This window comes from Phocoena sinus, chromosome 18, assembly GCF_008692025.1.
Source record: "Phocoena sinus isolate mPhoSin1 chromosome 18, mPhoSin1.pri, whole genome shotgun sequence".
In the NCBI taxonomy this organism is placed as follows: Eukaryota; Metazoa; Chordata; class Mammalia; order Artiodactyla; family Phocoenidae; genus Phocoena; species Phocoena sinus.
Window position 1 is genome coordinate 23,808,381 of NC_045780.1, and position 15,092 is coordinate 23,823,472.

General features: G+C 42.7%; 1 protein-coding gene across 2 annotated transcripts in view; it reads left to right on the top strand.

The window, feature by feature from the left end:
• Positions 1-7,265: 7,265 nt before the first annotated feature.
• The window catches only part of EPSTI1 (epithelial stromal interaction 1), a 100,690-nt gene continuing 92,863 nt past the window's right edge, over positions 7,266-15,092 (top strand). The window contains exon 1 of one of the 2 annotated variants that reach the window (XM_032611037.1): positions 7,266-7,590. In XM_032611037.1, coding sequence (XP_032466928.1) covers positions 7,412-7,590 — 179 coding nt within the window. In that variant the 5' untranslated portion in view covers positions 7,266-7,411. The remainder of the gene's footprint in view (positions 7,591-15,092) is intronic. The other variant, XM_032611036.1, reaches the window with a different exon arrangement.

Genomic DNA, 15,092 nt, shown 5'->3' on the forward strand with positions numbered 1-15,092 from the left:
TAAAACACACTAAGGATATAGCTCTGTAACGTTTTAGCAATTGCAAGCCAAGAGCTGCTGGAACTGAAGTTAAGAACTCTTTGACAAATTTAAGTATTATTAGAAAACATATATAAACCTCTTGCGTTGACAGCTCAAAAAAAAATAACTTCCATTTATACATCATCAAGGTGTAATTTATGAACCACTTTCACATATGTTATCTCATTTGGCTCTCACAACCCCCTAAAAGTAGATTGGACAGGTGGTATTATGATTAATATTTCCATCTTACAAATGAAGCAACCAAAGTTCAGAGCGTTTTAGTGGTTGCCTGAGGTCAAAAAACTCTTAAATGGCACTGCCAGGTCTCAGGGGCAGGTCTTTTGCTTTCCCCAGCCCGCCAGCCCGCCTCCCAGCACCACACACTCTCTTAATGACCTAGTGATATTTACAAAGGACTGTGAATGCTCACAACAGAGTTGGCTTAGAGTTAAAACATCAGAACAGTTAGGAGTTCCCTAAGAGGGGGCACTTTTGGAAAAGGCACAGTAATTGGATAAAAAATAGTGCTCTAGAGAGTTTCTCTTTGATTCACCATTCATCATAGGTAAAGAACCTGTTCAGGGGAATCTCTCCCCCAAGCCACTGACTTGAGTCTTCTGAAGTTTTTCCAAAGTTAAAGGAGATTCCTTTCTCCCTGCAGCCAGTAGAGGCCTTGTGAAGGCTACTACACAGGGTTCGAACCCAGAGACGGAAGCAACTACATATTCCTCAGATTTGAATTTACAAACAACTCAATTCAGCCACCTTCCAGAAGATAAGAAATATTACGGAAAACATTTCTATATTCCTTATTTTCCCAAGTGACAGGACACACTGTCGTCAGAAAAATAGAGGGAACAAATGTACATCTTTCCATTTTTAAGTAGAATTCTTTGTGATACACTATAAAGCTAACTATTTTAACACTGTTAAAGAAAAGGAATTTGAACCAAAATTAGCATGTTTGCTATTCATGAAAATTTGACATGTTATATAAAGTACTGTCGTATAGGTAGTTTGATCATGTAATTATGGGATCGCATATTGGCACGTTAAGGCTTTTATGAATGTAGATTCTGATAGGTTTAGAAACTTTGACACAACTGCTTTGGAAAATAATATACAGCTGCTCTTTGGGAAAATTATAACAATTGAGAAACGTTCCAAATTCCGAATTTTGTCAAAAAACATATTTTGTCACAACCACCTTTCAAAATGTAAAAAGCTAGACTTGGATTCAGAAGACCTAAATTCAAGTTCTGGTTCTGCCATAGCTTTGTTACATAATGCTGACAAGTCACTTTACCTCTCTAAATTTCTGTTTCCTAAAATAGGTGGTAGTTAGATAATCTTAAACATGGAGCTAGAATAACAAGGTTCTGTTTGTTCCCCACTGTAGTGCCCGGGTCTGACAGAGTAGATGGCATATACTTATAATTCAATAAATATTTCTTACATGAACTTAAGGTGACTTATTACTGCAGCATTCCTGATTTTATGTTACAAATTTGAAGAATTTCTAAAGAATATGAAATTGTCATGATAGAAATATGCTCACTCACTCACACACACACACACACACACACACACACACTTAAAATGAGGAGATGCCAAGTATTAGGTGTTTCACATAGCTCCTTGGTTAGAAGAGGAAAAAAAAGCTTTAGAATAACTGCTGTCCTACATCTATTGGATTAATCTAGCTTTCTACTGCAGAATCAAATTTAAGGAAGCAAGACTTTTTAGAGTTTTCAGACTGTTTTCACGGGACACTTAACAAGAAAAAGCCAAGTCTATGTGTCTCTAATTATATACATTTATTCACACTAATGAAGGAATAATCTAAGGCAACCGATTTAAAAATCAGATATATATTCCTATTTATTTCCTCAGAAAATAAAGACACACTTGGATGTTAGCATTAGACCAGGTAGGTGAAGATTCTTTTTGATGTAATTTTTGCTCATTGGGCTATAGCTAAAATTGCTCACTGAGGCCTGAATTCCTATTTCCCGACAATGTCTCATTTTACAGCATTTTCTTTTGTACAGCTTTTGAAATCCTCCTTTTTTCAGTCAGCTTCCCTCTTCCCCAACCAAAATGTCTTTTGCTCAGATTAAACTCCTTTACCTAAAGGAAAGAACAAATGATTATTTCCCAGAGGCAGTTCTATTTTAAAAGAAAATCATTTCCTAAACAAATCTCTAATTGGCCAAATTTCAGGCAATTTAACAATCTCACTAGACTTCACGTGTTCCCCAGGTCCCTTAAAACATATAGGCAATTGTCTAATATAGTGGTGTTACAAACTTTTAAAGCCTTGGAACTCTTGCTTCAAACAAAAATCAGGTAGCACTCCACTGTATAGAAGAGATAATGGCTAAAGTACTAGGGTGGAAACAGTGATGGGGATCCAGAACCTTCCCTACTCTCCCTGCTTCTCTCCACCAGCATTGCTAGAGGCGCACACCTCAGGATAACCCATGTAAAGGCCAGACCATCTTCTCATACAAATGCACACACATAAGGTGAGAGAATGGGTGATAAGCCAGTAGAAGACTCACTCTTTTATTTTTTTAACATCTTTATTGGAGTATAATTGCTCTACAATGTGTGTTAGTTTCTGCTTTATAACAAAGTGAATCAGCTATACATGTACATATAGCCCCATATCTCCTCCCTCTTGCATCTCCCTCCCACCCGCCCTATCCCACCCCTCTAGGTGGTCACAAAGCACCAAGCTGATCTCCCTGTGCTATGTGGCTGCTTCCCACTAGCTATCTATTTTACATTTGGTAGTGTATATATGTCCATGCCACTCTTTCACTTCGTCCCAGCTTACCCTTCCCCCTCCCTGTGTCCTCAAGTCCATTCTCTACGTCTGCATCTTTATTCCTGTCCTGCCCCTACGTTCTTCAGAACCACTTTTTTTTTCTTTTTAGATTCCATGTATATGTGTTAGCATACGGCATTTGTTTTTCTCCTTCTGACTTACTTCACTCTGTATGACAGTTTGTAGGTCCATCCACCTCACTACAAATAACTCAGTTTCATTTCTTTTTATGGCTGAGTAATATTCCACTGTATATATGTGCCACATCTTTATCCATTCATCTGTCAATGGACACTTAGGTTGCTTCCATGTCCTGGCTATTGTATATAGCACTGCAATGAACGTGGTACATGATTCTTTTTGAATTACAGTATTCCCAGGGTATATGCTCAGTAGTGGGATTGCTCAGTCGTATGGTAGTTCTATCTTTAGTTTTTTAAGGAACCTCCATACTGTTCTCCATAGTGGCTGTATCAATTTACATTCCCACCAAAAGTGCAAGAGGGTTCCCTTTTCTCCATACCCTCTCCAGGATCTATTGTTTGTAGGTTTTTTGATGATGGCCATTCTGACTGGTGTGAGGTGATACCTCATTGTAGTTTTGATTTGCATTTCTCTAATGATTAGCGATGTTGAGCATCCTTTCATGTGTTTGTTGGCAATCTGTATATCTTCTTCGGAGAAATGTCTATTTAGGTTTTCTGCCCATTTTTGGATTGGGTTTTTTGTTTTTTTGAACTGAGCTGCATGACCTGTTTGTCAATTTTGGAGATTAATCCTTTGTCAGTTGCTTCATTTGCAAATATTTTCTTCCATTCTGAGGGTTGTCTTTTCGTCTTGTTTATGGTTTCCTTTGCTGTGCAAAAGCTTTGAAGTTTCATTAGGTCCCGTTTGTTTATTTTTGTTTTTATTTCTATATCTCTAGGAGGTGGGTCAAAGAGGATCTTACTGTGATTTAGGTCATAGAGTGTCCTGCCTACGTTTTCCTCTAAGAGTTTGATAGTGTCTGGTCTGACATTCAGGTCTTTAATCCATTTTGAGTTTATTTTTGTGTATGGTGTTACAGAGTGTTCTAATTTCATTCTTTTACATGTAGCTGTCCAGTTTTCCCAGCACCACTTATTGAAGAGGCTGTCTTTTCTCCATTGTATATTCTTGCCTCCTTTATCAAAAGTAAGGTGACCATATGTGCGTGGGTTTATCTCTGGCTTTCTATCCTGTTCCACTGATCTATATTTCTGTTTTTGTGCCACTACCATACTGTCTTGATTACTGTAGCTTTGTAGTATAGTTTGAAGTCCAGTAGCCTGATTCCTTCAGCTCCGTTTTTCTTTCTCAAGATTGTTTTGGCTATTCGGGGTCTTTTGTGTTTCCATACAAATTGTGCAATTTTTTGTTCTAGTTCTGTGAAAAATGCCAATGGTAGTTTGATAGGGATTGCATTGAATCTGTAGATTGCTTTGGGTAGTATAGTCGTTTTCACAACGTTGATTCTTCCAATCCAAGAACATGATATATCTCTCCATCTGTTTGTATCATCTTTAATTTCTTCCATCAGTGTCATCGTTTTCTGCATACAGGTCTTTTGTCTCCTTAGGTAGGTTTATTCCTAGGTATTTTATTCTTTTTGTTTCAATGGTGAATGGGAGTGTTGCCTTAATTTCTCTTTCAGATTTTTCGTCTTTAGTGTATCAGAATGCAGGAGATTTCTGTGCATGAATTTTGTATCCTGCTACTTTACCAAATTCATTGATTAGTTCTCGTAGTTTTCTCTGTGTGTAGTTTCATGGATGACTCACTGTTGAGCACCCTGAAGAAGCTTTTAGATGTCTATTGCTATTCACATTTTAGAAAACATACTCACATTTTTAAAAGCACTTTGAGAATGTAGCAAAGTGAGAAGTGAACAGAATAAGCAATTTAGATTTTGCCCATTATCTTCTATTTCTATCTCATGTTTGAAACGTGGGTGTGTTACATGGTTGTGTTGTAAAATAAATATGGTCAACTAAATGCATTCCTGAAGTCAGTATTACTATTACCAGCTCCTTTAACAGAACTGGTTTTCCCCTAATGGGCTTTCCCCTACTCAAAATTTGAATTTAATGCAACCACCAAAACAACTACTTTCTCTTCTGAAAAAAGAAGTTTCTGTGGTATTTTCCCAGCAGAAGAGATTCTGAAGATCACCTCCAGAAAGGCCACCCAGATCCATTGTTTGCATTTCTCACCCTGCAGTCACCTCCAACCCAAATGTTCTCAAACCCTCACCTTCCTCCTGATTCATGATGAATGGTTGTGCCACCTACCCATTTTACAAAGCTAAAACCTTAAGGTCACCATAAAAACAGCAACCATTAAATTACTGGGGTTCTTAACTAGACATATTGTGTAGGTCAGGATTTTTTAACCTGATCTACTGACGTTTGGGGCAGGATGATTCTCTGTGTGAGGGGCTGCCCTGTAAGGTGTTTAGCATTATCCCTGGCCTCCACTAGATGCCAATAGCCCCACTTCCACCCGCTTCCAGGCTTCACAATAAAAATGATCTCCAGGTGTTGCCAAATATCAGCTGGAGGCAAAGTCAACTCCATTTGAGAACAACTGATGTAGATTAACTCTTTACTCCTCACAATACCCCACAGGGTCCCACCCCAGACCTACTGAATCAGAAACACAAGGGTTAGCTCCAGATGTCTGTTTCAATACACCCTCCAGGTGGTTCTGATGGGCTCTGACATTTGAGAACCGGTGGTCTACTTGACAGACCTCTAACGCTGCAGGTGGCATAGAAACCCTGACCTCCTTCCCTAACAAGTCCCTTGCCTTTACCTTCTCCTCTCCTGTCCTACTCCACACACTGCCCACCATTCATTGAAATCTTTCACTAGCTATCAAACATGTGTTTGTCTTTATTTTCTAAGCACCAGTAATATAAGCAAAACAATCGAACTCCTAAGTGGCTTGATGACTACAGGTTGGGGTGTTCCAGCCATCCCGCCCCCACCTGGAGTAGGTACACACCTTGTCAGTGTAAGCCACAAGCCTCCAGCATTGTGCCTCCTTCTTCTTGGTGAACTCCTTGACTTTTGTGGGTCATTCTCAAATGTCCCTTTTCTTTGAATTATTCGGAGGGCTAATTCCTACTTTCCCTGAACATCCAATAGCCTTACACATCTTGTTATTTCGCTTATCCCATGGTGGCATTAACGTTTGTTTACGTGTCTTCTAGAGTAGCAGTTGGGTGAGGGAAGAGTCTTCTTTTATCTTTGGGTAGCCAGCTACACAAAGGACAGTGGTCATCATCGCAGCACACATCAGAGTCATCCAGGAGCTATTAAAAAATTGGATGCAGGGACTCACCCCCGGACCTATAGAATCTTGCAAATCCATATTTTAAACTATTCCCATACCATAGTTGAATTACTGCCCAATGTCTTGCACAGAGCAGGTATTTAATCAAAATTTCTTTAATGTCTGATCAATCACTTAACAGGGCTGTGTAGAGAATCATCTCTGCCTTCCCCTCAGCTTGCTGCTCCAGTTCTGCTTTTTCTTTCACTTTTGATTTCACTTTCCATTTCCTTTAACTTGAAAGTACTTGGCAGGGGCTTCCCTGGTGGCACAGTGGTTACGAATCCGCCTGCCAATGCAGGGGACACGGGTTCCAGCCCCGGTCTGGGAAGATCCCACATGCCACGGAGCAACTAAGCCCTGTGCGCCACAACTACTAAGCCTGTGCTCTAGAGCCCGTGAGCCACGACTACTGAGCCTGCGTGCTGCAACTAATGAAGCCCACGCGTCTAGAGCCCATGCTCCACAACAAGATAAAGCTACCACAATGAGAAGCCTGAGCACCGCAACAAAGAGTAGCCCCTGCTTGCTGCAACTAGAGAAAGCCCGCGCGCAGCAACAAAGACCCAACGGCAGCCAAAATAATAATAATAAATAAATAAAATTTTTTTAAAAATTTAAAAAAAGAAAATACTTGGCAAAAACCAAACAGCAGTCAAAACTGATAAAAGGCCAAATTTTGTTTAGATAATTTTAATTATTGACCTAATCTCTGGAATCTGAAGGTTAATATATTGTTCACCGTCTCAAATATCCTGCAGAAACCTCAAATTAGGGTGACCTGTTAAATAGTGCTAAGTTGTCTTTCAGGATTTCAGTTACCTGGTGGCTACTCCCTACTCCCTGCTTGCATGAGGTCTCCGTGATTGATCATAGATAACTTTCTCACCCTTTAAGGTGGCTGTGAGACCTCAAACCAACTCACCTCTAGCTGGCCAGGCGCGCTCCATTCAACATCCCAGGCGGGGCGCGCGGCCGGCGCTGTCATCTGCGATCAGGTCAGAGGGCGCCAGGGAGGAGCAAGGTCGGGGAAGTCCTGGGGGGCGGGGCAGCCCGCGGGTGGTAGCAGGAATCGAAACTCAGCTGCTAAACCCGCCGCTCCCGCTCTTCGGAATCGCATCTCGAGACCCGCGAAGCGTCTCAGCTCGGCCCTCATCCTTCCCGCAGCGGCGGCGGCCCGGGCCCCGCGGGCTCTGGACCATGTACACTCGCAGTGGGGTGCAGGGCTCCCGGTTCGGAGCCCCCGCCGCCTCCCGCCCGGCCCGGGACCCCGCTGCGTGGCGCGGGGAGCTGGGTCCGCCGCAGGGCCCCAGGCGGGGTTTGGAGGAGGCTCCCGAGAGCCCTTCGCGGGAGAGCCCGGAGCACGCGGGCCGGAGGTTGTAAGTATTTAATCACCGGTCCTGCGGGGCGGAAGCCCAGACCCCAAACAGGCGCCCAGGCTCTTCTCAGATCACCTAAGTTTGAACCACAGGGGCCCCATTACAGGGTCTCTAAGAAAATGCAGGCTCGTTTGTCTAAACAATAGCAGACACGAATTACCTTATAAACTGAGTGTGCCGGTCCGGGATCCTTACTGAACATCCGACCGAGCCCGCGTTCCTTTTGAGGACACTACCTTCCTGATTCTTCAAGGCCGGCTACAGGACTAGGCTACTACTGGGTGTGTAGTAACTGGCTAGGCTTCTTAACTAATTTTCCAGATATCTCCAGAACTCATGCGATTTTTTTTTTTTTTTTTTTTTTGGCGGTACGCGGACCTCTCACTGTTGTGGCCTCTCCCGTTGCAGAGCACAGGCTCCAGACGCGCAGGCTCAGGGGTCATAGCTCACGGGCCCAGCCGCTCCACAGCATGTGGGATCTTCCCGGACCGGGGCATGAACCTGTTTCCCCTGCATCGGCAGGCGGACTCTCAACCACTGCGCCACCAGGGAAGCCCCAGAACTCATGCTCTTAAATAGTATGAAAATATTTTCTTCCCTTCCTATCTTTAAAAAAAACTGATGCCCTAAATAGTATCTTCACATCAGCTGGGAGGGTAAGGGTGAAAAGAGAATGTGTTATTGGGTAGAAATGCAAATGATGCCTCTAGGAGCCTGCATTCCAACAAAACTCCCGGATAAAGTAGCCTCTTAGGACCAGAGGACTGAGCCTGAGAGGAAGTGAGTGGGTGTAGTGTTTCTTGCCACGGGTGTTGATAAGTGCTCTACATAGGAACAGGTAGTAGCCTTTATTCCTGGTCTTTGCTTCAGGGACCACAGTTACTATCCTGGAAACATTTATTATGTAAAGTGTCAGTGATCCTTTTCCACCAATGGAATGAGATGCTTTAATCCAACAGTAGGGTTTGTAAAGACATTACTGCTTTTGAAGTGCTGCTTCTGTGAACTGGAACTTTCCAGATGGTTTCATTTTCAGTTCCCCCTTTTCATCAACTTCTAGTTACATGAAAGACAAACGTTGGTTTCTAAGGAACAGTATATAACCTTATGCCCAATAAACAGATTTTCTTTCAGCCCTTAACTTTTGAAAGAATTCATAAGTACCAGGCTTTTAAATATTATTCAGCTTTGGGTTGCCCTTAGGTGGTGTGGGTGATTTCAATTAGAGATTGCTGCATTTCTTTCCTACTCAGAATGGGTGTTGGGGGGGGCGGGGCGGAGCGGAATTCCCCAGCGGTCCAGTGGTTAGGACTCAGCGCGCTCACTGCTAGGGCGGGTTCAAGTTTGATCCATGGTGGGGAACTAAGATACTGCAAGCCGAGCGGTGCGGCCCAAAGAAGAAGGGGGGGGATATCTGGCCATAATGGAAGTCCTTTAATTCTGAGTATATCTCTGTAAGCTGTAGCATTTGATGTAACAGAGGTCACGGATGTATGGTTTCACGTTGATGATGAATACCCTCTATGTGCCTTTTTTTTCTATTTTAAAGATCTACTTAGACATAATCATTTAATTGCAAGCTCATAACATCTCATAAACACTAGCAGTTGCATCTGTCTGTTTTCTTATTTGTAAATTAATTGTAAATTACCCCAGAATCTTGCTGGACTAAATTACTCAGAAAGGGGCAGTTTTCTAATTAATTTTCCAGGCCTCAGTATCTGAAGACCTCACTACATTTTGTGATTTCTAATTTGCCAGTAGACCATGAAAGAATACATGGGTGAGTTCAGTGGTGTTTCACAGAACTCATTATTTTCACGTGAACCAGTTGCAATAAGCAGAACATTATAAGATACCTTTCCTTCTATGTATATAACAAGTAAGATCCTGTTTGGACCACTCTGAATTCTTCTTACATCTCCAGTAGTCACTTACATCTACTGTTTATTCTTGCTTGTCTCCTTTAACGGAAGCAGGAAACCAAGGAAAATTGTTGCATGGCAAATAACATCTCAGTAAAACTGACCAAAAAATGCCGTTAAGATTTATTTTCTTGGAGAGAAATTAGAAGCATTTTCTGATAGAAAATTAAGAAAAAGGAAGGATAGAGTTAAGTGCTTAATAGTGAAACTTCATTTGTTCACTTTCAATATGAGCTTATTTATATGCTAAAGGGTTGAACTTTGACCTTGTTTTGTGCGCATCCTTCCACTTATTCATTAGGGAAGCCCCAACGTGGGAAAAGGAGGAGCTTTGATGCCAGGCAGACTTGGGTTCAAGTTCTGATTCTGCCATTACTTACTCTCTGAACTTCAGCTACTTTATGTCTCAGTGTCCTCACTGGGTGAAGTGAGATAATACCAACCTCTCAGGGTCTGTGTATGTGTGTGTCTGTGTATCCATAAAACAATTTCATGCCTGGCAGAAAACAAGTATCCAGTAAATGTTGGGTGCTGATAGCCTTGAATTCACTTAACAAATGTTTATTGACCAAGTACTGTGCTGTCACCCTGAAGTGTTTATGCCTTGTAAAAACATACTGATTTAAAACGCTGACTTACATGTAAATATAGAGAGACTTTAAGGCAAGTTGTTAGAATGATTCCTGAGGACCTCTAATAGAATCTAAGGCAAGGCTGAGCCCTTAACTATATTTGGATTTAAGTAAAGTGTTTACTAATAAATATTGGATTTCCTAATTCTTTTCAGTTCGTGATTTTATCTTAAATATTGTAAGCTATTTATACAGATTTAAAGAGAAAAAAAGTTTACACAAACTTCTAATCCAAAGTAATCCTTTACCCTTCCCCCAAACTCTAGATAAATATGACTAAGGCATGGGTTTTTCTGGAAGGGAATTTTACCTCATTTTACCCAATTCTGGGCAAAAGGCACTTGCCTATGATAGCAATACAGGCAAGGTTCACTTTGTTCAGATACTTGTCTATAACCGTACCTAAAGGTGGTCCTCTAGCTTGATGCTGTTTGAAGGAAATATAAAGATATTCTGAAAATGAACCCGTAATGTGGAATTTCACTATACAGTTAACTTTAACATAATTTGTATACAAACTCAGTTTACCTTAACGTATTTGTGGCCAACTTTATAGCAAAAACTGTAGAGACTTAAAGATTAGCAATAATAACGGCAAGCACTTATGTATGTATGTTTGTGAAAGTGCATTGCATATGTTAACTCTTTTTTTAAAAAAAGTATTTATTATTTATTTTTGGCTGCATCGGGTCTGTTGCTGTGCGCGGGCTTTCTCTAGTTGCGGCAAGCGGGGGCTGCTCTTTGTTGTGGTGCACGGGCTTCTCATTGTGGTGGCTTCTCTTTTGCGGAGCACGGACTCTAGGCACGCAGGCTTCAGTAGTTGCAGCACGTGGGCTCAGTAGTTGTGGCTCGCGGGCTCTAGAGCGCAGGCTCAGTAGTTGTGGCGCATGGGCTTAGTTGCTCTGAGGCATGTGGGATCTTCCCGGACCAGGGCTCGAACCTGTGTCCTCTGCTGTGGCAGGTGGATTCTTAACCACTGTGCCACCAGGGAAGCCCCGTACATATGTTAACTCTTTGAATCTTCACAACAACCCTATAAAAAGAGGGTTTCTAGCTCTGGATATTTAATTAGAAATACAGGAAAAAATAACTACTCAATGAAAGACAAGCCCTTGTGTAGCTTACAGTCTAATTGATGGGGCAGACAGTTATCAGATAATTACATGAGTAACTCTTTATGTGCACTGTGAAGGAAAGCCAGGGCCTGAGCTAGTCTTGGGAGCAGGAAAAGTGTTCCCAAGAGGTGATGTTTGAACTGTGATCTATAGGATAATTAGGAGTTGTGAGCGTTTTTGGTTTTTGTTTTGTTTTTTTCTGGCAAATTTGTTGTTGCAACACCAGTTATCTCTAATTCAATTCATTTCTGACACTACTCACAGCTGCTGCAGATGCCACAGGTTAAGGGCTCAGTCCCACAGGCCTGCTCCCACTTTAGGAGTAAGCCACAAGGGGGGCCCCAGGCTACCCACATCTCTGACTACAGATTTGGGGGTTCCCATGACCTCCCCCCGTGCCCAGGTTTGATAATTCACTAGAATGACTCCCAGAACTCATGGCAACCACTATACTTACAATTACAGTTTTATTATAAAGGATACGGCCCTGGAACAGCCAAATGGAAGATATGGGGAGGGGGTTTGCACAGAGTCTCCATACCCTTTCTGGGTGGGTCACCCTCCTAGCACCTGGATGTCTTCACTAATTTGGAAGCTCCCCAAACCTCATTGTTTGAGGATTTTTATTTAGGTTTCATCACATAGGCATAATTGATTAAATTGTTGGCCCTTGGTGATTGAACTCAATCTCCAGCCCCTCTCCCCTTCCCAGAGCTGGGGGAGAGGTGGACCTGAAAGTTCTAACCCTCTAATCACATGGTTGTTTTTTATGGCAAACAGCTCCCATCCCGAAGCTATCTACGGCCCCCACCAGGAATCATCTCTTTAGCATATAATTGACATTCTTTTTTTTTTTGGCTGCTTGGGTCTTCGTTGCTGCACGCGGGCTTTCTCTAGTTGCGGTGAGCAGGGGCTACTCTTCGTTGTGGTGCATGGGCTTCTCATTGTGGTGGCTTCTCTTGTTGAGGGAGCGTGGGCTCTAGGCACGGGGGCTTCAGTAGTTGTGGCACGCAGGCTCAGTAGTTGTGGCTCACGGGCGTAGTTGCTCCGTGGCATGTGGCATCTTCCGGAACCAGGGATCAAACCCGTGTCCCCTGCATTAGCAGGTGGATTCTTAACCACTGCGCCACCAGGGAAGTCCTGACATTCTTATAACTTAGAATTCCGAGGATTTTAAGGAGCTCTGAGCCAGGAACCAGGGACAGTGATTGAATACTTAAACTTTATTATACCATGGTAGTTTAAATAGCCTCTATGGCAGCCAGGGAAGCTTGCTATTCAGATCTTCAAAAGACTGTACTGTGGGGGGCATAGTCAACTGACAGCTCTAGTTGCCATCCTTATGAATCCATTGTACCCTTTGCTCTGAGAGCACTTTCATTCTGCACTCTTCCCACCAGTGTCTGAGCATTCCAGGTGGGACTCCTTTATGGGGCAGCTTTTGCCAGAAGACTCCCCACTGACCTATCCAAGATTTTATCAGAACCGTATACCAGTCTGAGGCTCTTCCTACTCAATCCTCCCTCTCTCCCTTCACAGGTGTCAGACCTACTCATGTTCTTAAGGCCTTTCCTGCCTACTGCTGCTTGCTCACCTTTTATCCTTCACAAGCCTTCCTCCCAGTAAATCTCTTGCTTGTCTAATCTCATCTTGGTGTCTACTCCTCCGAGGACCCAAATTGACACAGCCTTTAAGATACACCATACCCCTGACAACAGCAGCTTAGACACCATGGCTGTTGGGAGTGCTCTATGTCCTGGGGAAATCCACTCCTTTTCCTTATTTCGTCCCTTGGGGCTCAGGGGACATTCCCTGGTTTCCTTCCTCTAACTTCAATACTTTGCCCAGTTTGTTGTGCTCCAGGGAAGAAATTAACCCTGGTAACTGATACATTTTTTTCCCCCTTCATCCTCAAACTCTCAAGGGAGAGTGAAGGGAGAATAAAGAATGACTTGGGGGCTTCCCGGGCTTCCCTGGTGGCGCAGTGGTTGAGAATCTGCCTGCCAGTGCAGGGGACACGGGTTCGAGCCCTGGTCTGGGAGGATCCCACATGCCACGGAGCAACTAGGCCCGTGAGCCACAATTACTGAGTCTGCGCATCTGGAGTTTGTGCTCTGAAACAAGAGAGGCCGCGATAGTGAGAGGCCCGCGCGCCGCGATGAAGAGTGGCCCCCGCTTGCCACAACTAGAGAAAGCCCTCGCACAGAAACGAAGACCCAACACAGCCATAAATAAAATAAAATAAATGTATTTAAAAAGAATGGCTTGGTAAGCCCACTTATTAATGGCCAATTCCTGATTTTTCTCTCTTAAAGAACACTGTGTTATTATTATTATTTTTTTTTTGCGGTACACGCGCCTCTCACTGTTGTGGCCTCTCCCGTTGCGGAGCACAGGCTCCGGACGCGCAGGCTCAGCGGCCATGGCTCACGGGCCCAGCCGCTCCGCGGCATGTGGGATCTTCCCGGACCGGGGCACAAACGCGTGTTCCCTGCATCGGCAGGTGGACTCTCAGCCACCGGGCCACCAGGGAAGCCCTACTATGTTATTTTAGTATTAAACATTTTGTAAATGTAAGATGAGATATAAGATGGGAAAAATGATAACATAGTCATTAAGTTATAGCATTAGTTCCATTTTTATAAACATCACTGTTTAATCATTGTTGAGTATACTCTTAATCCTGATGTATAATTTATACCCAAGACAGACCATCAAAAACTTAAGTCATTCTTGACTCAGCTTACTTGAATCTGAACTAGCCACAGAAAATAGTCTTAAATGAAGTGCAAGTTTTTACAAACTTATGAGAGCCTACAGGAACTGCTTTCCCTATTTTTTCTTCACTGCAAATGCCCCAGATTTCTCTTCTGTCTCCTCTTACGGCAGTGAGAAAATAAGCTTTTGCCTGTAGTTGTTAAATGGCATGAAAGCATCAGGCTATTACCCCTCCTTGGAGATGGAGAACTGAATAATGCCTGAGTTCCTTTTAGTGCTCTGAAATAATGGTACCTAGGAAGAGAAAAATCTCTGATTGATTCTAATGAGAAATCTTCTTGATGGCTGAATATAGATAGCTATTCATTAGGGAACTATTTAACTCAGTCTCCAGGCAAGGCTCGTAAGCATTCAGCAAGTTTGTAAAACAACAGACAGTGTTTAACTCAATGATAATTTTATGACTCAGTGAGCTGGGTAGGTGTCTCTATGGCCAGATTCTACTACCAAACTAATCAGTAGAGCTCTCCTTATTTGACTGCTTTTAGGTCTCACGCTCTTTGGAAGCCTCTGTTTGACTGCTTTTAGAATTAAGAAATGTGACAAAGCACTGCAGTACTGTGGTAGCAGAAAGGAAATTAGTTATGACCTAGAATAGTTAAACTGGGTACTCCGAGGGACTAAAACCGAAATAACAGTCAGTACCTTGAACTTTTATGTCTTGAACTTATAACCACGTGCTAGACCCTGTGCTACACGCATCATATAATTCATTTTTCTCTTCATAGTAAACACTTGGCCCCATTATTGTTGAAGAAACTGAGTCTTGAGAGAGTGTATGATTTCCTAAGGTCTCATGGCTTTTTTTTTAGTCACAGAACCAGCCCTCAGACCTGAGTCTATCTACCAAAGTCTGGATCCTGAACATGATGGGGCTGGAGGAGGGAGGGAATTTCCTATCAGTGGTCCTATTTTCACATCAAGAAAATAGAATTCCGGTAGACTGAAGAGAGTGGTGCTATAGAATCAGCAATGTGACATTTATTTACAGTTTTAAAATGATTTGGATAGAGAAGTAGTTTGTAGGAGCAAAGTTTCTGTGGTGATCCTGT